Source organism: Podarcis melisellensis, assembly GCF_964234715.1.
Source record: "Podarcis melisellensis genome assembly, chromosome: 1".
Taxonomy (NCBI): Eukaryota; Metazoa; Chordata; class Lepidosauria; order Squamata; family Lacertidae; genus Podarcis; species Podarcis melisellensis.
The window spans coordinates 80,708,126-80,729,751 of NC_138528.1; the positions used below are offsets into that span (position 1 = coordinate 80,708,126).

A 21,626-nucleotide genomic window follows, 5' to 3' on the forward strand; every position below is an offset into this window, starting at 1 on the left:
GCAAGAATAACCGCGCTCTGGCCCTTTAAGAGGGCAACGCCTCCTTACGCAGGGGAGGGAAAAAAGCAGCGTCCTCCTCCTCATAGCGGGACCGGGAATAGAACGGGACTCCCTGCACGCATGCGCGCCTCAGTGATCTACGCAAGAGGAAACCTGTGTGGTGGACTTCATGGGACTACGTCAAGACGCAGGGCACGCATCAGGGGGCGGGGTCCCGGAGCTGGAGAAGGATCCGCGCGGAGCCTCCCGGGCGCTGCGTGGGGCGTGGGGGGGCAGGGAGCCTCCGCGCCCCGCGAACCATGTTCCGCTACCAGGTGAGGAAACGCTTTGTCGGGGTGTGGGCGCTGCCGGGCCTTCCTCCCTCGCTCGGGCGGGCGGAAGCGCCCAGGGCCACCCTTGCCGTGACCTTTGACCCGTATTTGGAACTCTCGGCTCTCTTCTCTCCACCCTCCCCCAAGCTGTCCGGCGCCGCGTGCTGGAAGAGAGGGGCCGCTCTAGGAGTCTGAGGACAATGACCCAGGAGGACCCCTGTCCGTGAACCCGGTGGAGGCTGGTCTAGTCTGTTGGGGGGGGAGCAGCCCCCTCCCGTTCCCTCAGCTCAAGGGGGAGGGTCTCCCAGTTGGGTGCCCTGTTAGGATGTGCGAAGGGGACTGGCATCCTTTCCCCAACTCTTTAGCCTATGCCCTAAACAAGCAAATAACTAGCTGCTTTCATGTGGGGTGGCCTTTGGGGAAAAGTCTACTCTGAGGTGCTGATTTGTGTTTTCGGTTCCTGAGGGCCCATTCCATGCCAGAAACATGGGAGGGGGTCAGTCATCTGCAACATAGGTGGAGTTTGTGTATGGAGCACCCACAAATCCATTGCTATTCTGGGAATCCCTTAGGAAAGTCATGTGGGAGGAATGTACCAGGTGAATGTGGAATGACTTGCCCCAGTGATACACTGGGGTTTGAACTATAGAAGGAAATTCGGGGATGCAACGGAGGTTCGCATCACTGCGTGCAAAACTATATTGTATTAAGGAATAATATATGTAACTGATTGGCTTTTGGACATGTGCTTTGGGGGATTTAACAAATTGGGCTGGCACATACTATCTATTCAGTAAGATATTCTTGCAAAGTTACAGGAGTTCTCCTTTGTCTGCAAAAACTGACAAAGGAGGCTAAAACAGCAGAAACAGAATTCTTGCATATTTTCTGTGCAGTGTTTACATTTGGATTCTGCTCGTAGATAGAACGCGTGATAGAGCTGTTGATAGGAACTGAAGAATACTGTGTTCTGAGAAACAGATCACGGTGAGACTTTTAGGATAGAGTAGTGTGAAAAATGTCATGTAATTTAGTGTACAGGCATACTGGATTGCATTGAGGCAGTAGCCTGCAGCATTCATTTGGAGGACTGTGTTCTGTGATTCAGGCATGTCTGTTCCACGTCCTTTTTAAAGTATGCTAGGCTCTTTTCTATGGGGAACTTAATCGACTGGAGCTCCTTCTCCATCTTTCCTCCAGTGTAACTCCTCCCATGACAAAATCTGAAGTAGTTAAGCAAGGAGTGAGGAACCTTTTTCAGCCTGAGGGCCTCATTCTCTCCTGACAAACCTTTTGGGGGCTGCATGCCAGTGATGGGCAGGGCAAGAACTGAATGCAGGCGGGACAACAGATGTGATTCTTTATCCTTTGTACAGTGGGAAAAGAGGGGAGAGTGCCCTTGTGCTGGAATCCTGCTTGCTGATTTCCCACAAACATCTGGTTGGACACTGTGAGAACAGGTTGCTGGATTAGATGAGCCATTGGCCTAATCCAGTAGGCTCTTCTTGTGTTACATTTAAGTGGCTTAAGCAGCAGTTTAACACCCCTGGGATAGTCGTTTAAGAGTGCAGAGTCAAGGTACCAAACTTGGGATAGTTACCCCCTTAATCTTCTTTTGCTGTCTTGCGGCAAAGATGGTAAAAGCACAGCTCCTTTCTTTTCAGGGCTGTTCTGAACTGCAGGTCCAAAGGAGGACTAAAAAATGCTTGAGTGATCAGTTCTATTGCTTTATTAAAGAAAGGTGTAGACTTAGAGCAAATCAGCCTGCCTGGTCTTCCAGCCTTTACAGACACAGGACAGACACTGCAGCAAAGAGATGGCCTGTCCACACCCAAGCAAACATTCGTATGTTCTTTATACACAAAGCAGCATACATCACTCTGGCCAGGACTCCCCACCGTTCCACCTGACTAGATGATGGCATAGGTGGCAAATACCCAAATCTTTCTGGGCTTGGAGCCCAGCCCCCCAAGGTCCCCCCCCCCAGATAAGGATAACATAAAAGTAAGCCAATTAGCCTAAATCAAAGCAAGTGAATATAAACATATGAGCTCATCGCTAAAACAACTACAGGTATCAATCAATCAAGATGGTGTTTGCAGAGCTTCAGGAATAGTTCACTTTTGATTCAAAACAAGGGTCTAGCAATTCCAATTTACACAAGTGATTGAAAGCTTGAAATTAGGTGGCTGAGTTTAATTCTTTTAAGTTTGTCAACATGAAATGCAAGAGTATCATCTTGTGTATGGTACAAGAAAGTGACTAGAAATAAAATGAAAAGAAGCTCCTAGCTTGCGTGGACACTGGGAGCATTGGATAGGCATTCTTTTTCACATTCTGAACACCATGTAGGAATCAAGGGAACTGTTCTTGTTTTATTACTGTGCAGAAAAGGCTTTTCCACATGCTCTTGTGTGTGGAAGAACTGCTTAGTTGTTACTCGTTTGCATAAATCCACATTTGAGGTTTCACTACTTGTTTGACAGATGTCTCATTTTTAAATCGGACTATGGGGGAAATTAGATTTCTTCCATATTCTCTTAACTTATCACCACTAAATGGACACACCACTACTGTCCACCCTCCTCTGTTATGCTGTGAGTTTTTATGTGATTTAATGGCTGTTGGCTACACAAGGTATAACAGTCAAAAAGTTCTCCAGACTTTTCCTGGAGTCTTAAGCTGGAATAATCGGGAAGCTACAAACAATTTTTTAAAAAATAAAGCACACTTTCATTTCTCAGTCTCTTTTGCTGATGCAAGTGAAACTGATTGCTCTTCCAACCCAGTAACCTTTGGAGACAGGATATAGACTGGTATAGAGCAACAAGGGGCTTGAACAAGGCTGATAGAATTGTAGTTACTGTGCATTAAGCCCAAATGTATTAGTATGCTCTGGTAGGTAATGGGTTGCCATGCAAATCCATTGACCAGTCAAATATTGGTCCCTACGGTAAAGATATTTAAAACCAGGAATGCTGCTGTCTGGGTGGCATCTTACCTCTACAATGGGTTTTTAAAAGGTCACTTCGCTTTCTGTTTTAATTTCATTCTTGCAAGATCATTTTTGAAAAACAAAAACAAAAAAACTGCTGGTTTCAAAGTTCTGGATAAAAGTCAGAGAAGATCTATTATCTAATATTGGGCATATTTTAAATATTCCTGATAGTGTATAATCATTTATGTGTTACAAAACTCTCTAATTTATTTCATGTGTTTACGAGGTTTTACTTGTATGGTTGTTGGCTTTATTTTGTTCTTTGACTGCGTATAAAGAATCTATATCTACTATTATGTGAATATTAACATTTTTACAAACTTGTTTAATGTTATTAAAATAGGGTGGTGTTTGTTTTTTTAAAAAACTATTTCATCCTTTCACCATGGCTCTGTTTGCACATAACATTAAGTCATAGATAAAAGCAAAGCAATGGTTCACCATGAATGAACAGTGTGCTGCTTCATGCTGCTCAGTCATGATCACTTGGCTTTGTGGGGATGGCTTTGTGCTGCAGGCAAGCCAGCAGTTGTGGTTTGTTCTTCCCAACAAACTATGAGCAGTAAGCCAAAAACAAAACTTGGCTTCGTCTCATGGATTGTTTGAAAAGAAACAAATCATGAGTCCTGCTTTGCACCTCCTGCTAAGCCAGTTCCATGTTCTTGTCTCTTGGCAGCATAACTGAGCAGCATCCGCGGCTAGCACACTTGCCCATTTGCAGTAAGCTGAGTTGAGTGTTTCAGACTATGTATGGCTTGCTGTGATGTGTGAACCAGGTCATAAACAGTCAACTATTTTGTTCTTGTAATTAAGCATCAAATCTGTTTAAAGTGTTCCATTTCCTTTTCTAATAAATTTAGTACTCTTAAGATATTTTACCATCACTTGACAATATTTAAATGAGTATTTGACTGGTGAGTTGACCAAATATGTTTTGCCTCTTTCAAATGCTTAATCCTGGAGGAATGCTTATTTGGATAGACATTTTCTTTTCTTATCCTGAATTTTCATACACATTGGCTTATTTGCCAGAGGATCTGTCTGTAAAAAAGTAAACCATGTGAAATGATTCTTCATTCAGAAAAAAAACCTCTTGGCTGGTTTCTGTTCCTCTTCCTATTACTTTTGTTTTTTTGCTCAGTGCAGATACTTTGTTTAGTTTCTTTCTGTATCCGACACAATTCGGGTCGTATTGTTTTACCTAACTAGAGAGCAAAGTCTGGTTTGTGCTTTGAAAGGTGCTCCGGTCCAAATTTAGCTTGAACTGACTCATGAGTAAAACCACTCGCTGGATGAAATTCTTTCTGGCATGCCAGAAAGGAAGTGAGAGCATGAGAATACCAAAACTATGCAATCGTTTGCACAAGGTGTGTTACCCTTCTTGTTACAGCGAAGAGCAATGTGGAAAGCATGGTATAGTGAGTCTTCGGTTTTTGAGCCACTTAACTCTACAGTTTTAAAGCAGAGTAAATGATTGTGGGCGCAGCCTCTTCATTCTACATTCATACTACATTCATATAGTTCTCTGAAAATACAGGTAGTGAACCATGAGTGTGCTGCAGCATACACTACTTATCTGCTTGTTCCAAACAGGAATAGAAAGACACTTGAGATTTGCACACAGCTCAAGACCAGGTGTCCCCCACATGTCAACAGCCCCCTTTGCCTTTTTGAATCTCATGACACCTACAGAACTTTATATTCATAATAAGGAGTTGGTGTAGCAATATTACAACACGGGAAGGAGTGGGAGGAAATCACTGTGGAAGAGTTAAGTTGCTGTGGGGGTAGCAAAATTAAAAGTGGTGAGTTTTGGTATGATCTGGCACAAGTTGATCTTTTTGAGAGGCCTTTTGCCATGACAGTGCTGCACCGTAGCATTTGAAGCTGCAAATGGATGAGTACTTAATTTTGCCTCGGAACATAGGAAGTGGCTTTCAGGCTGTGATGGTTTGTGGGGGGATGTTGTCTTCTCTCATGGGGATTTTGTGCCTGGTTAATTCAGAATTGGTGCTTTGGTGGTGGGTGGAAGGGGTATTGGTTGCATATGTCTTGGAAGGATGAAGATGGGGGCCCATCTACTGAAATTATGACTCATCCCTGGGGTGGAGGGGGAAGGGTTTGTGGGGAAATGCTTTGGAATACTACAAGAGGATGTTGAGATGCCTTTCTAGTTCCTGAAATCAATGCTGTGCGTTTCTTTTCTGTTAAGTCCCTTGAGGACTGCCCTCTGGATGAGGATGAAGAAGGCTTACATAACTTGGCTGAGGAAGATGAAGATATCGACCAGTTTAATGATGACACATTTGGAGCTGGTGCAATTGGTGAGTTTGTCTAACAAGTGTACCTTGCCTTTTCATTCATATGCCGGAGGCTATTTTATATATACTTCTTTTAAAATAATATCCTTACTGTGCTGAAATATCCTTATTTCTTCCAAAGTTGCACTGCTGATATTTGGGCTGCTTGTTAAATCCCTTTGATGTTCCAATCTTTTGCCCCAGGAGTTGTAGGCAGATGCTGCTGCAGCTGTAGAACAAGGAGGGAGTGATAGGGCAAGAATGGCAGGATCTTAAAGAAATATATCCCGTGAACTGCCCTGAGACCTGCAGGTGTAGGGCGGTATACAAACTTTAGTATAAAAATAAAACAACAACAGCAGTAATAATAATAATAAACATCCTTCCTGTCATTCCTTTGCAGACGATGACTGGCAAGAAGCTCATGAAAGGTTGGCAGAGCTGGAAGAGAAGCCTGCACCAGGAGGAGAGCAAGTGGATCCGGGAGTTGCCGATGAGATGGACCTGCTGGGGGACCATGAAGAGAACCTGGCAGAGAGGCTCAGCAAGATGGTGATTGACAATGAGTTGGAAGATCCAGCCATCATGCAGGCTGTGCAAACTCGGCCTCCTGTCCAGGTGTGCAGCAAGTGATAGTGGGGTTACATAGTGGTGGGGAAAGAGCAATCTCATCTCTTTGGTAGCTTTGGTAGCTTGCATAGGTTGGAGGGACCTCCATGTGACTTTTAACCCCTGTGTTCCCTTCTTTCCAGCAACAAGGTGGGCTCAACTCGAGCATCTGGGATGGGCCTTCAGTTCTCAGGCGCATCAGGGGACCGCTTCTTAATCAGGTGCAGTGCTTTGTTTCATCTAAAGGGAATCTTGGTTTTTCCATAAAGGTGACTGTCTTCCTCCTGCCTCTCGCCCCACCCCGGCTTCCATTATCTAATGTTTTCTCTAGTGCACTGTACAGAAGATAATGACACTGTCTTTGCATGGGAGACTTGCAGACTTAAGTTCAATAGCCTACGTTTTGCCTGTGTCTCTTCCCAAATGTATAAATATTTAAAGTAAGTTGCTGGTGTGTTCTCCTCTTCTGCGCAGGAGGTCCCCTCTGTGTCAGTGCTGGAATATGCCCTACCACAAAGACCTCCACAGGCCCGAGAAGAAGAGCAGGACCTTTCGGAGCGGGCGCTGCCCAGGCGGTCATCCTCGCCAGTTATTGGCAGCCCTCCTGTCCGTGCTGTTCCTATTGGGACGCCACCTAAGCAGCCCACCATGCCCAATTTTAACCAGCAGGTATTGCTTCTTCCTTCTGGAATTGAGGGGGTGTGGATCTGGAATGGGGGCTTCAGTGAAGAACAGAATGAAAACAAAAGGCGCTCTGCTGCGTTGTGTAGCACAGAGGTTGCCACAGAGGTCTCAGTTTCGCATCTGCAAAGGCTAATGCTATTTTCCACCTGCGCCCTTGTCCCCTTGGAATGCTTGCTTACTTGCCCTTTTGCTGCTCTAGATGTCAAACTCTCCCATGATAGAAGCTTGTCTTCCATCTGTCTGTCTCTGACAAAATGGGAAAACAGCATTAATTAAATATCTGAAACTTTTCATAAAAATGTAACACAGATGCCCTTTCAAGGATGTGACTTTCTCTCCAGTGGCGTTTTGAGTGTTCAGTGAAATGTGGGTCCAATCTGCTATTGAAAGAAGTGCTCTTGTTTGCTTTTGTTGTTCCCTTTCAAATGCAATGAAGGTGATTGCTAGAAGCATGATATCTTAATGGTTAGGATGCAGTCTGGTACCTGGAGTTGAAAGAAGCATTTGGTGTGAGGTTTAATCTCAACTCTACTGATGCTTTGCTTATTTTGCTTTCATTTTTGTTCTCTTTCAATAGATCCTATGTCCAAAGCCTGTTCACATTAGAGTCCCCATTCAGCAACGTTATCCAAGCCCCTTCAGTGAGAGAATGTCTCCAAACCAGCTCTGCAATATGACGGTAGTTCTGACTGAGCAAATCTCTGTGTTGGCTTGTGGTTTAACAACTGTTCTTGCCCTTAACCCTCCCCCAACATTCCTCGCTATTTAAAATGTTCATGAAGGCCTTTACTCATCAATGTAACCTTCAGTCTCTCTTCTGTATTGCTTTGTTCTGAAATGAACCCCCTTCTGGCCTTGAACACATTCAGAATCCCTAGGGGGCAACACAGAGCCTGTCAACTACAGGAGATTCCCAGTGCACTTTTGTATGTTTGTAAGGTTTACTTGACCTTCAGTTTGGCTTTTGCTATAATTGTTCATTGTTAGACAAGAAAGCCTAAAACAAAAAAGCCTAAAAGGAAAAAGAGCTCAAATCTCCTGTCTTCTGTTTAATTTTCATGACACCCAATTTCATGTATTAAGATTCTTGGGTTTTGCCCTTGAAAGGACAGCACATACAGCAGTTGAAATTTAGTGCTCCTGCTCCTTAGTGGTCTGGTGTACCCTTTTAATCATAAAGCAATTTAGCAGTATTGCAGCTTGTAATATACTTCAGAAGAGATCCTCAGTATGACTCTCCAGTGTTCAGATGTGATGACGATACTGTTTGCCTAATGCTAGAATGAATTATTTTGTCTTGTCCTGTATGATAGGAATGACCACTGCACTGGTTATTTAAACGCCTCTTGTCTTGCTTGTTTCAGACACTTCTAGCTTCTGCATTGCTCCTGCCTTCTATTTTCTGTCATCTCAGTAATATCCAGAAGGGGGAACATAGGAATGTTCATGTTGTGTCAGACTGTTTCTACAGTCGGTGTGTTCTATTCTCCTTTTTCCAGAACTCCTCCCTCCTGGGCCACCCATTCCCTCCCAATGTTACTCCTGTTCTCACCCACCTTCAAAGAGCACAGCTGCTAGGAGGAGCGCAGGTAAACATCTGACTACTGTCTTGCTCTCCTTTGCATTTTTGTGGTTGCATCCTCTACAGCGGGGGTGGGGGACCTGTGGCTCTCCAGAAGTTGCTGGACTCAAACTCTTAACAGCCCCTAGCCAGCATGACCAATGCTCAGGGATGATGGGAGATGGAGTTCAGCAACATCTGGAGGGCGACAGGGTCCTCTCTCCTGGTCTATGTGCTTTTGCTCTACTATGCAAGTTCTTCCTCCGTATACCTGCTTCTTGTGTTTGCTTCATTTGCCAGATCATATATTCAGAGGAGCCATCAGCAATGTTGCATTGGTATGCTTCTTTCTCTTGCATACCCTAGCAGATAAAGTTCTTGCAGTGATGATGCTGTTTTCTCCTGCTTCTCCCTACAGGCAGGGAGGCTGTCTCCCAGCCAGTTTGCACGTGTCTCTGGACTTGTCAGCAACCCTCTTGCGTCCATGAACCCCAAACTACTCCAGGGCCGAGTTGGGCAGATGATGCCTCCAGCTAGTGGATTTCGTGCCTACTTTGGGGCACCGCCTGCCCCTTCATCGCAACACCATTCCCCATGTCCTGGAGCCCACCTGCAGAATTTAAGGTATCCCATTTGCTTCACCTTTCTTCCAGTAAGACAGCTAAGCTGAATTGCGTGTGGGTTCTCCATTGCCCTTTCCTGAGAGAACTTTATTCCCTAGGCCTCAGCCGCAGATGTTCCGGCCAGATACGACCCACCTTCACCCACAGCACCGGCGACTCTTGCACCAGAGGCAGCAGCAGAACAGGAAGTGAGTGCTGAGTGCATCTGTGTGCTTCTGCTGGTGGAGGGAGGGAAAGCTTAAATGCCTTCCCAGCACAAGAAGCAAAGTTCTGCCAAGGTTGTGTATACCTGGTGTCAATGAAAAGCTATTTCTGTGTCTGATGTAACCTGTATATAAATATGTATCAAGTGCCTCTGCAGTATGTCTGCCGCAAAAAAATCTACATAAAAACAGATTTTTTTGGAAGAATAATTTGGTGGGCATCCAGCTCATTCCTGTTCATTGGGTCCCTCATTTTCCACTGATTCTACAGAAGTGGATTCCCTGCAGCAACAGAAGGTTGGGCTTGATGGCCTTCTGAGACACCTTCCACTCTGATTCTGTGAAGGACTTGGAGATTATCCTGGACTTCCGAATGGAGCTGGAGTGGCAAAAAGAAGTAGGAATAGGAAAAGGAATGATTAATTCAGGCAGTTCATAATCTTAACAAAATTAGTTGCCTCAAGTGGAAGATGGCTGCTAGTTTAGATGGAAGGGAATTTAGACAGTTCATGGGTCTGTATTGATAGCAATACAACCAAAATGGCTGGAAATTGAACTTCCATATGTTGGGGGCAGTGTATCTCCAGGGAGGAGGTGCAGAGACCAAAAAGGGATACCTATCGCCACTAAGCTCTTTTGGAACATCTGGTTTGCCACTGGAAGCAAACTCAACAGATGTTTAGCTTTACTTTGCAAGACAATTCTTAGGATGATAGGCCTCAGTATCCTATGCAGCTAACTCCCTATCTATTGCTTTTCTCTTTTTTTTAAGCCTTCACCAAAATCTGCTTGTGTGTATTGGCTTTCTCTCTGTAACCAGGATGAGAATTTTGTTTTTTAAAGAGGGCTATTGCCAGTTTTTCTGATGCGGTCTTTGGCACAGTGATCATACCCCTGAGTACTGTGCCTCTCTGTGGAGGTATTTCTCAACATCCTGTGGTTATTCTGGTCACCCCTTCAAGGAATATCCTGCAAGTAACTTCATGGCCTGTCACAACAGAGCAAACTGGTGACTGGGGTGAAATTTGCTTATTCAGAAGAAACTTAGCCTCTCTTTTACCTGCTCTTAAGTTTGGAAGCTCAGCGCCATGAACTTCCATGCTGGATTGACCCCAGGTTGTTTCTTGGGACATGTAAAAATACAGCTGAAGGAATTTGCTTGAGTGCATCTGTTCTTCTCTTGTGCCAAGAGACTTCATATAAATCCCAGACCGCTGTCCTGGAGCACTTGCATGCTGTGTCCTGTGTACAGTGGTACCTTGGTTCTCAAACTTAATCCGTTCTGGGAGTCTGTTCGACTCCTGAAACCGTTTGAAAACCAAGGCACGGCTTCTGATTAGCAGCAGGAGCTTCCTGCACTCAAGCGGAAGCCGTGTTGGACATTCGGCTTCCGAAAAACGTTTGCAAACCAGAACACTTACTTCCAGGTTTGCAGTGTTTGGGAGCCAATGTGTTCAGCAACTGAACTGTTCGGGAACCAAGGTTCCACTGTAATTGGTCTGTACTTTTCCTGAATTTTGTGGCACCCCTTTCAGTCAGCACCGGAGCCTAAATGGGTCAGCAGGGGACAGAGGGAGCCACCGGAATAGCCACCAGGAGCAGATCAGGAAGGACCCTTACGCCAATCTCATGCTGCAGCGGGAAAAGGACTGGGTGTCCAAGATCCAGATGATGCAACTGCAAAGCACTGATCCATACCTGGATGACTTCTACTATCAGGTTGGTGCTTCATGGAGGCCCATTGTAGCACTCTGGAAACTTGTCCCCAGCAAGACAAGAAGCAATCTTGGGTTAAGGGGTGCTGTGCCTCTAGATTTCTAACCAGCTTTCTCTTCCTTTAGAACTATTTTCAGAAGCTGGAAAAACTATCTGCAGCTGAGGAAATGCATGGTGATGGTCCCAAAAAAGAGCGCACCAAACTAATCACCCCACAAGTTGCCAAGTTAGAGCATGCCTACAAGCCAGGTAAGTACCCTTGTGCACCAAGGACTGATCTGAGTGCATGTAGCAGGAGGAGGAACTGTAATCCAGATGTGGAAGGGATGACTGTGCTACTTCAGCCTTGCATGGGGTGGGGTGGGAAAAGAATGCCCTCCAAATAGAAAAATAGCACATGGGGAGATGTGTTCCTTGTGCTAAGCTTCTATTCACGTGGTGTCTTTAATATGGAGGAGCATTAGAAACATACTCCCCTCCCTCCCGCTACTTGTTGGGAGTGATTTAACCTGTTCTGCTCCCCCAGGATTCTACCATCTCATTCTGCTGCATAGGAAAACTTCACCCTATATACCATTCCAGGGTTGGGGAGTAAAGGAAGCCAAGCTTAGACACAACAAGGAACAGATTGCCTTGTAGGCCTGCATGTTTTTGAGCCCAAAATATAGCCTCATTTCTTAGATGGTTGATTAGGAAAGCACAGTTTGGTTGATGGAGCGAAAATGTAATCTGGAAGGGATGGGAACATTCGAATTTTGTGTAGCAATAGCAAGATGTTAGGGCAGGTAGGTTCGCTCATGCAATTTCACCTGCATTGCCTTTTCTTTATGCTTGCAGTGCAGTTCGAAGGCTCACTGGGGAAGCTCACAGTCTCCAGTGTGAATAACCCCCGCAAGATGATTGATGCTGTTGTGACGTTACGAGGGGAAGAAGATGTAAGTTTCTCTGGCTAGGATTACTTGGGCTCCCTCCATAGATAGCGTAATGCTATGGGTTTGTCATCTTTCTTCTCAAATATGGGTTCTTGCCGTTGTCAAACTTTGTTCCTGCTCAGGTTGCAGAGGGGAACTTTCCTGTTCAGTGGGAACTTTTCTTAGCATGTCTTGCACTCTTCCTTAGGAGACAAAGGAGAAGCAGGTTCGAGATAAAAGGCGTCAGACTCTCTTCACTATTGAGAAGGTGAGTCTGAGACTTTGGTGCATTCTCCCTGGAAAGCGGGAATCATCCAGTACAAGGTTAAAGGGGAGCTGCTAACTCAGCCCTTAGTGGTTAAACTGGTGGCAGCACAGTTTAAGTATGATGGGTTATGCCATCTTGGATTTAGAATAGAGAGGCTGCTGTTGAAATCACTTGTACATCTTTTTGGTGGTTTAGCCATGATTACTGCTTCTATTTGCTGTCTCAGTTTCCTACTTAGTATAGTTTCCTTTTAAATGAAGTTAATGGAGAACTTTCTGACACTGAGCTGGAATGGACTCCCTCAGAAGGTGGTGGACTCTCCTTCCTTGGAGGTTTTTAAGCAGAGGTTGGATGGCCACCCGTCTGGGATGCTTTGGTTGAGATTCCTGCATTGCGGAAGGTTGGACTAAATGGCCCTCGGGGTCACTTACAATTTTATCATTCTAATTATCTGACTTCATCTGCGGCAGTCTAGTCTAAAGCTTTGGGGGAAGGTGGGGGGATGGCACAGCCTATCCATTTGGCACTGTTATTCAGGCATTAGAACTGTAGTCATATAAGGAGAGGGTGGGACGCGGGTGGCGCTGTGGGTTAAACCACAAAGCCTAGAACTTGCCGATCAGAAGGTCGGCAGTTCGAATCCCCACGACGGGGTGAGCTCCCATTGCTCTGTCCCTGCTCCTGCCAATCTAGCAGTTCGAAAGCACATCCAAGTGCAAGTAGATAAATCGGTACCGCTCCGGAGGGAAGGGCGTTTCCATGTGTTGCTCTGGTTCGCCAGAAGCGGCTTAGTCCTGCTGGCCACATGACCTGGAAGCTGTACGCGGCTCCCTCGGCCAATAAAGCGAGATGAGTGCCGCAACCCCAGAGTCGGTCACGACTGGATCTAATGGTCAGGGGTCCCTTTACCTTTTACCATATAAGGAGTGACATATGGCATTCCGTTTAGATGCAGATCTAAAGCCCATTTCTTGATTACTAGACATACAGCCTCCTCCTGGATGTAGAAGACTATGAGAGGCGCTACCTTTTGAGCCTGGAGGGCGACAGGCTGGCTTTGATGGAGGAGAGGAAGCAGAAGATCTGTGACATGTATGACAACCTGAAGGGAAAAATGCCCAACCAGGAAAGGTAAGAGTAAGATTCTTGTACAATTCCAAAAAGAAAATGGTTCCTCCCAATTTGACAGAGCAGATACTCGGGTGCACAATCAGCTGTAGGGGGAATTAGTGACAATTGGCCTCTCCCCCGATTCCACAGATGGGGGAGCATCACATGAACCCAACTCTGCTAAGCGGGATGCCCCACTAGCAGAAGCCTAGATAGACAGGATTATGTGTTTCCTTACTGATATTGGCAGTATTGGGGCTCATGGAATAAGCACTGCAAGAATAAAAGTTTCAAAAACTAGTTTTTACAGATTTGCTTCTGGAGGGAAATGGGATGGCAAACCATATTTGACAAACTGTTTCCGAGATATTAGGACAGACTATTTGGTAATAAACTTATTGTCATTCCCCGCTTCCTCACCCAGGCTTCTTGTTTTAGCAGCCTGCTGGCCTGTGGTGGGGACACAACTGTAGCCTCCTCCATAATTACCCCTCACTTCTAGGTTGTGAAGTGGATGTTCCCCCTCCCTGGCCCAGGGAGCCCCCTAGTTGCCAAGCCAATATGATTTTAAAGCTGTTTTGACTCAAAATAATTATTTGACCTTAATGAGGTTCCTGCTCCTGATGAAATGGTCTCTGCTTTTCCAAAGACTTTCTTGGTGTTTGAAAGAACTCTGCATAGGTTTCTAGATGCTGTACCTTCATGAAGAATGTTGTGGCTGTGGGCAAGGCTGTGACTTTCAAAGCTACCCCAGCTCTGCATGCCACTTAGGAAGTTCGGTGGGGGAGAAGAATCACATGCTCTGGCGCCACCTAACAATGATTTGTGTGCTTTTTTCTGCCAGGCTGTGTGATGATGCTTTTGTGCAGATCATGTGTATTCGGAAAGGAAAACGTCTGGTTGCCCGGATCCTACCTTTCTTGTCCACTGAGCAAGCCGCTGATATACTTATGGCCACAGCCAGGAACTTGCCATTCCTAATTAAGAAGGATGCTCAGGATGAGGTAAACACTGCTGAAGAGAGGCCACTAAGGAGTTGTCTTGAGTGTTACAGGAATGGAAGAGTTCACCTGCATAACTAATGCCTTCTCTTACTAAAGTAAGAGGAAAATACAGTAGTCCTGTTTGTGTGTGTTAGGATTAGTCTTTTTTTGGAATTGACAAGGGTATTTCAACAAAATAACTAAGGCTACAGTCCTGTGCATACTTACCTGGGTGTAAGCCCCATTGAACATAGCAATCCTCTGTAAACCATGACAGCCATGGTTTTACAGACAAATTCCAGCTCCTGTTGGCAGTCTCACTTGATAATCTGGAGAAGCCGAAGCCACAAATAGAGCACATCTCTTCTTCCAGTCGTCCCATCTCCTTCCTAGTCTTTTAAAGTGAGGTGTTAACTAGCATTTGTAAGAAAGTTTATAATATGTTTAAGTACCAGAGGCATAAACCTGAGAGTGTACTGTGTTTTTCAAGACAAAGGCTGATAAAAGTTCAAGAAACCAGTTAGAAAGTGGCTGTCTTGAAAGGGTAGGAAAATTAAGATGGAGAGTCTGTTTCTCCCACTTTAAACATCTATTTATCCATTATACCCCACTGTTTGAGGAGCTTCCTCCAGAAAGCAGCTTGGTTTCTGATAAAAACCATTTCCACCTGATAATAAAATATAAAAAGTACCAGATACAATACAATGAACAATAAACCAGTATTTAAAAACAAAAACAAACTGAGTGCTGTAGCAACGCTATCCACAGCACTCAGCATAAAGGAGTTTTACTGCAATATATTAATGATTAGACTCAGAAATTAGGATGTCAGTCTCTGGTGTGGAATATGCTTGTCCTGTGACAAAAGCATGGCATTTTTTTAAAACCTTTTCCTCAGGTGCTACCCTGCCTATTGAGGCCCTTCTCCCTTGTTCTCTATCATCTTCCGCTGGGAACTGTCGCCAGCATCCTGCAGCAGCTAATGAACCTACCTCAGAACACGACGACGACAACAGCATCGGCCAACCTGCACCTCACAAATGTGCTCCAGAACAAGGTTTATTCTCTTTACTCCACTTTTATCAGTACTTAGTATACCACTAGACTTTTTTATGGCTAGGCATTGCTTCAGGATAGAGGAGGTGTTAATGATGAGGCTTTAAAAGCACAGCTGCTTACTCCCTTGCTCCCTCACCTGAATGAAGCTCTGGATTCACTATCTTGTTACTAGGCAGCTGTTCTCACATCTCTTGATTTTTGATATGTTACTTTTCTTTTGCCCTGTCTCTTCTGTGCAGCTGACCATTTTACATTAAAAAAAAATCAGATTGGCCCTTTTAATTCTAAATGGAAATTTAGTCATTCTTTAAAGTAAGATGGACTTAACTGGGGAATATCTTTTTACTGGAGGTGTACATAGGGTTGCAGCATTAATTTTCCTTTATGTTTTCTCTCTCCCCCCCCCCCTTAAGTTTGGCCTCTCTTTGCTGTACTTGGTCTTGAGCCGTGGGGAGGAACTGCAGAGTTCAGATTCTACTACAGAGCTCTTGCAAGACAACCAGTGGTGAGTCTGAGCAGCCCGGCATTTGCCGTGTCTACTTTTCAAATGTATTTCTTCAAAAATGAAATATTTTGAGTTCAACTTTCAGACAAATGCAGACAATCCACAACAAGTAAGTGAAGACTAGTTTGCATAGTTTCTGGTACATGCTGGTAGCACATGAGAAGCAAGTTACTTAGCTCTAGAGGTTTGCACAATTCCCCCCTTGATTCCATACTGTTACAATTGCCGTTGCTGTACTGCATGTGGGGTGGAGTGCGGAGACATTTGATTGCTCATCTGTTTATTGCCCGTCTTTCAGTGCACATTTTGTCTTTGCCACCATCCTGGCTGTGTTTGCTTGGTGAGGGAAAAGCACTCTGTATATACTCAAACACTCAAAACAGGTTCTTTAGCTGATAAGTTGAGGCTGGTAGTCCTTGCTTTGAAGTTTGCACAAAGATGGCTCACCATGTGCTTAAGAGCCTGTCAATTTACACTTAGGAGTAGGGCAGCAAGCTTGAAACTCTGGTGATCTTGTACTGTACAACTTAAGGACTAAGTATACTTGGACCTGTTCTCTTCATCTCGGCCATATACCATGTAAGAGCCATAGTTTATTACATTTATGAACCTTCCTTGAGAAGGATCCCAAGGGGAAGGAACATTTTTATCTTAAAATTGCTGGGAAGAGTAGAGGGGAAGGCAGAAAGCTGCAGCATCCTCTTCTGAAAGTCTAGCACTGTAACCACTTATTGTAAATACCCACATTGGTAGGTTCAAGACCTCTCTTGTCATCCTTGCAAAAGATCAGCAGCTGGAATATCGATCATGGCTTTTTTAGTGTCTACTAAAGCTGTAAAGGTTACTTCCTGATTATAACTGTAGCGTCAGAGGACTCTCAGCTGTCTTCCGTAAACTTGGATCACCATATTCCTTTTTGCCCTTTCAGCCTCCTTTAATATCAAATGCAAAGAACTTTTCCAGAAATGGTCTCATGTTTGCCGTTTCCTCACCAATTGGTAGTCAAATTTAAGTTGTGGCCAAAAACAAATGTTCTGAGAGCAGTGCCCCTGTTGAATTGATCAAGTTTGACTTTAGAACAGTGTCATGTGGTGTGAAGTACTGTCAATCTTGCTTTGTCCATCCTTATTTCCTAAAATATCTGTCAACATGGAGTAATTGTCTCTTATCTCCCAGTAGTAAATCCCATCTATTTACGGTAAAAAACTTTTACCTGCTCTACGTTGCAAATACAATTCTAAAGTGGGTTACAGATTAAATCCTATGATGTGGTAGGCATGTAAACTCAAGCGCCTCTCTTGACAAACCTCCACTTCCATGCCCTGCAAGCCATTCTTACAATGACCATTACTTCCTTGTCTCTGGCAGGACGGAACTGATGTTCATGGCAACCAGAGAGCTTCTCCGGATCCCTCAGGCAGCCTTGGCCAAGCCAGTGTCCACCCCCTCTAATCTCCTGTCTCTCTTCTCTCGCTATGTTGATCAGCAGAAACTAAATGTGCTAGAGACAAAGTTGCAGTAAGTATTGTCATGTTATCCGCACATTAATAGAAGTCAGGCGTGGAAATGGAGAACGGGAAGGAGAAATTGTGTCTCCAATATATATATAATTACAATTTTATATATATAAATATATTTTAAAAAGGAGAAAAGTGGAGAAGATATTGCTGTGGCACAGATTCTCACACTCGCAATAGTTCCACAGTAGGGGCTAATCGTTGGAAGTGCACTAATAAGGACTGGCTGGAATGAGACTTCCGTGTCAGTTCACCAACTGTTGTAGTAGTTTTTTGTAATATTTAAGTTTTGAGGAAGCTCTCTGGCACGGGTGGGGAACCTGTGGTTCTTCAGATGTTACTGGATTCCAACTCCTATCGGCTCCAGCCGGCCCCAGGCTTTCTCAACTTTGGATGTTGCTGGGCTGTAACTCCCATCATTCCTAGCCAGAATGGTTAGTGATCAGGGATAATGGCAATTGTAGTTCAAGAACATCTGGGGACGCAAGGTTGAGATAAGCTGGCTTATAGCCAGTTATCGTGAATCATGAGAGGTGTATTCCAGCAGTGCCTGGAGGTCCACAGGCTCTGCACCCCTTTTATATGGATATGAAACAAAATTGAGCTGGGGGGGGGGGAGGAATCTGCATGCAGTAGCTAGAAAGGGTACACATTCTTGACAGTTCTTACTGCTTTTTTCTGTTTCAGGTTAATTCAAGGAATACGATAGAAGGCCTCAAACTGCTGCCACGCTGGTCTCCATCACTGCTGCCACCTCCAGAGTATTTTAGTGGGTGAAGAGGAGGCAGTGCCTTCTCAGAATAAATCCTTGTGGGATTGTGTCTCTGGTCCAGCACAGAAGATTGCTCTCTTGCTCTGAGCTTGGCTGGGGATGTGCTTACCTTCTCCGCCCCTCACTGCTAGTTTGCAGTTCTGCATGTCCTTGCTGCATTGAATCACCCCAAGCCCCCCCCCCCTTTCTCCTCAGCGCACTACTGATGGACTAGCAAGGAAAGTAGTTCCGCTTTCCTGTCTCCTGTCACTAAGAACACCGGCCTGGGTAGGAGGAAAAGAATAGTCCACATTTATTGTGGAAATGGAGAGACCTGTTGGTGTCTCCTTTATGTTGGGAGTGTTTTTAAATGACGGGAAGTCCCTCTGATTGGCCCACTGGTGACTCTGTCTCCCCACCTCTTCCAGTGCCAGATGCCTCAATATGGCATCACCCAGTCCTGCAAACTGATCCGCCTTTTCTGAACCTTGTGATGAAGCAATGTCATCTTTGCACATTTGTCTAGTCTTCCTGAGACTCACTTTCTACCTTAGCTTTTTGTCTCTGACCTACACCTTGCTTCAAGCTCCAGCTGGCCAAGATCCCTTGTAGACTAACCAATAAGGTACCAGGAATGAATTTTCCTGGAACAGATTAATCTTAGTGAGTTTCAATATCATACACTGCTAGGTCCCGCTGTTTTCTTGCTCCTTTTTTTTGGAATGTGGTGAGGTGTTTTTATTTTTATTCTTTCTTTGCTTTTAAAAACAATTTGCACATGTAGGTATTCTACAACCAGTAAACGCCTGTTACTAACTGGCTGCCTCTCCACAGTATTCTCCTTACACCTCCCTTAAATACAGATTTCTAACTTACTTTCTCACACCTTCCTTTTTCCTACTGCCTTTCACCCTTTCTTAATCTTTTTCCTCTACTCTTTACTCCTCTCCGTAAACACGATCAAGTGGTCCATTATTATTATTATTATTGTGCTTTTACTTTTTGGTTTGGTTATGATTAATGAAATTTCTAAATTTACATTTTTATAGGGTATTGTAAATAAAAAAAAATTCTATACTTGTGGGGAGTGTGCATAGTGTTCTGTGTATGGATTTTGCTTTTCTATAAACTAGGGGGCTGTCTCATTCAGACCCAAACAGCAGGTGTTTCCGTGTGAGCTGCTGATGCTTGACAAATCAAATATAATAGTAAAGTGTGAATAAAGCCTCTAAGAAAAAATAAACATTTTGCATGAATCAGTTAAGTACATTGGCTTAGGGGGTACTACCCCACATCAGTTCTCTTCATGTTTCCCCATTGCCATGGAATGGCTTGTTAGCAGGGATTAGAGCACACCTTGGCCCAGGAATTTGGCATATCCCTTGGAGCTGCACTTCAGGGTTTTATCCATTGCCATATCCACTATGCTTAATGGTATTCAGGTAGTGGTACCTTGGGTTACAGATGCTTCAGGTTACGTGTTTTCGGGTTGCGCACCACGGAAGTACCTGGAAGTACCAGAACAGGTTACTTCTGGGTTTCGACGCTCACACATGCGCAGAAGCACTAAATCGGGCTTTGCGCATGTGCTGAATTGCAACCCGTGCGGGCGCAGACGCAGCACTGCGGGTTGTGAACGTGCCTCCCGCACACATCACATTTGCAACCCGAGGTCCCACTGTACAACTGTCTGTGTCAGGGCTGGGGAGCCTTTGCCCCCTTTGCTGAACTACAACTCCCAACAGCCTTGGCAAGCATGGCCAATGGCCAGGGACATGAGCTGTAGTTTAACATCTGGAGAACCAGAGTTTTTTTTCAGCCAGAGCTCAGCTCTAGTATCTCTCAGGTGGGTGCCACTGCCATTCTAAAAGAACAAGGGAGAAGTTCATGGTGAGCTCCAGCACCTCTTTTGCTAGAAAAGTAGCACTGTGGAGAGCCAAATGTTCCCTAACCCCCCTGGTCTACGTGAAGGGTTTTTTTTCTGTTGAGGGCTGCATTCCCTTGAGAGAAATCTGAGAGCCAGGGTTGTCGGAATACCCTTTCCCCCACCCCCTTCTCCTGTACCATGCCTCTTCTGCTTTCAGGATTTTTCTTTTGCCACCTGCATGAAATTAGACCTTGCTCTAAGACTAGTTATATGTAGACAATGCTAGCTTTTCATATTGCCCCATTAGTGTTTTTCAGTTTGTGTTCTTGGCTACCTTTAACAAAAAACAAACGAGCTATCTTAACATTTCTTGAGCTCCTTCTAAATGTTACATTGCCAGGTTAGGATTAAGATACTGCCATTTTACTGTGAGGGGCAACAGTTACCTAAGCTTAAGGGAAATCAGCCCTTTTCCACAACATGTTAGCCAGCTCTTGCAGCAAAGAGCAAATGAGATTGCCATTTAAGATTAACAAGGTTGGATTTAAAATGGTTTTTCTTGTAAGAAATTCAGGTGCAGATTTATTAACAGTGGTAGGGCAACAATGGCCGTAAGAAAAATACATTTGAACAATTGTTTATTACTGCATTTATGTTGCCTTTCTGTGTGCACTTGAGGTGATAACCATTTGAAATAACTTAAAACAAATAATAAAATGGAAAGATGGAGCAACCCAGCAGTTTCTCTCTCAAGGTTTTGGCAATCTGTTCAGGAGGAGAAAGCACAACAATTGTCACTGCCAGCTTAAGAGTTCATCACACTGGCCATTTCAATACCCAGTCACCCAGTTTGGAGCAATCCGCTTGGAACTCTTCACAATCTGTGTTTTACCACCCAGAATAATTTGATGTCTTAAGCAAACGTGGTTATCTCTAGATTGTGTAAAAAGCACCAAAGAGATCCTTCGGGCCCCCACTTTCCTTTACCAAAAACTCACCATTTTATTCCTACTGATCCATAGGGGAGCTGGTCCTGTTAGCCCAATGCCGGTAGGTATACCCATAAGGTATAAGTTTTTGCAGCCACATATTTGAGCTCCTACCTAAGCCAATTTTTGGAGGAATAAGACCTAAATACATTTGCTTGAAAGTTAAGTTCTTAAAACGGAGTTGACAGGCAATTTGGGGCCAGAACCTTAAGTGAGGCTGCAATCTTATACGCGCCCCTGGAACCCGGTAGACCTGTGTCCTGGTAAACAGGCGCAGGATTGGGCTGCTAGGGCGCAAATGACATTGGGTCTGGAGCGCTGGCTCGTCGTCTTCACAGGCGCCCATTACCGTTGGCTCTCAAATGTCATTCGCCATCTAGCCAACAGAGCTCCCGTTCCACGATGACGTCAGAGACAGCGTCTTTGCAACGCCCCCCCTCCATGAGCTGCTTACTGGTTTTTACCTGCAAAGGACAAGAGAAGAGGCCAATAGGAGCGGCGAGAAAGAAGCCTATTAGGAAGCGAATGACGCCGCCTCAGGGGCCAATGTAGGTTCAAGCCACGCCCCCTGGATATATTTGGACCAGTAGCAGCCGCGGAGGCGGTGCCAAGCAGGACTCCGGCCCCTGGAGTGGGCGTCGCTGCTAATGGGGAGGGTTGG

At 44.8% G+C, this 21,626-nt stretch overlaps 1 protein-coding gene and 1 long non-coding RNA gene across 3 annotated transcripts; one reads left to right on the plus strand and one right to left on the minus strand.

Moving 5' to 3' along the window:
- The first annotated feature begins 157 nt into the window (after positions 1-157).
- On the plus strand, positions 158-19,190 carry PATL1 (PAT1 homolog 1, processing body mRNA decay factor). Of its 2 annotated transcripts, XM_081923851.1 has the most exons (19): positions 158-314; positions 5,522-5,633; positions 6,013-6,227; positions 6,362-6,439; positions 6,693-6,887; positions 7,480-7,581; positions 8,402-8,491; positions 8,882-9,087; positions 9,185-9,274; positions 10,825-11,008; positions 11,131-11,254; positions 11,843-11,940; positions 12,125-12,184; positions 13,167-13,315; positions 14,139-14,298; positions 15,176-15,334; positions 15,750-15,841; positions 17,210-17,359; positions 18,046-19,190. In XM_081923851.1, the coding sequence occupies exons 1-19, from the start codon at positions 300-302 to the stop codon at positions 18,065-18,067; spliced, it is 2,301 nt and encodes a 766-aa protein (XP_081779977.1). In that variant the 5' UTR covers positions 158-299; the 3' UTR covers positions 18,068-19,190. The 2 variants fall into 2 exon arrangements, with proteins under 2 accessions (XP_081779977.1, XP_081779978.1); XM_081923852.1 differs by lacking the exon at positions 8,402-8,491.
- On the minus strand, positions 18,845-21,467 carry LOC309377085. The gene is made up of 2 exons (XR_014171430.1): positions 20,975-21,467; positions 18,845-20,741 (listed from the first exon to the last, which is right to left on the minus strand). It is a non-coding gene; the product is annotated as an uncharacterized lncRNA (long non-coding RNA).
- Between the last annotated feature and the right edge of the window lie 159 nt (positions 21,468-21,626).

Bases quoted from the DNA above. Each gene is read 5' to 3' on its own strand.
- PATL1 (XM_081923851.1), top strand. The intron at 11,255-11,842 runs GTAAGTACCCTT...TTATGCTTGCAG, and splicing joins AGAGCATGCCTACAAGCCAG to TGCAGTTCGAAGGCTCACTG. The intron at 14,299-15,175 runs GTAAACACTGCT...CCTTTTCCTCAG, and splicing joins AGAAGGATGCTCAGGATGAG to GTGCTACCCTGCCTATTGAG.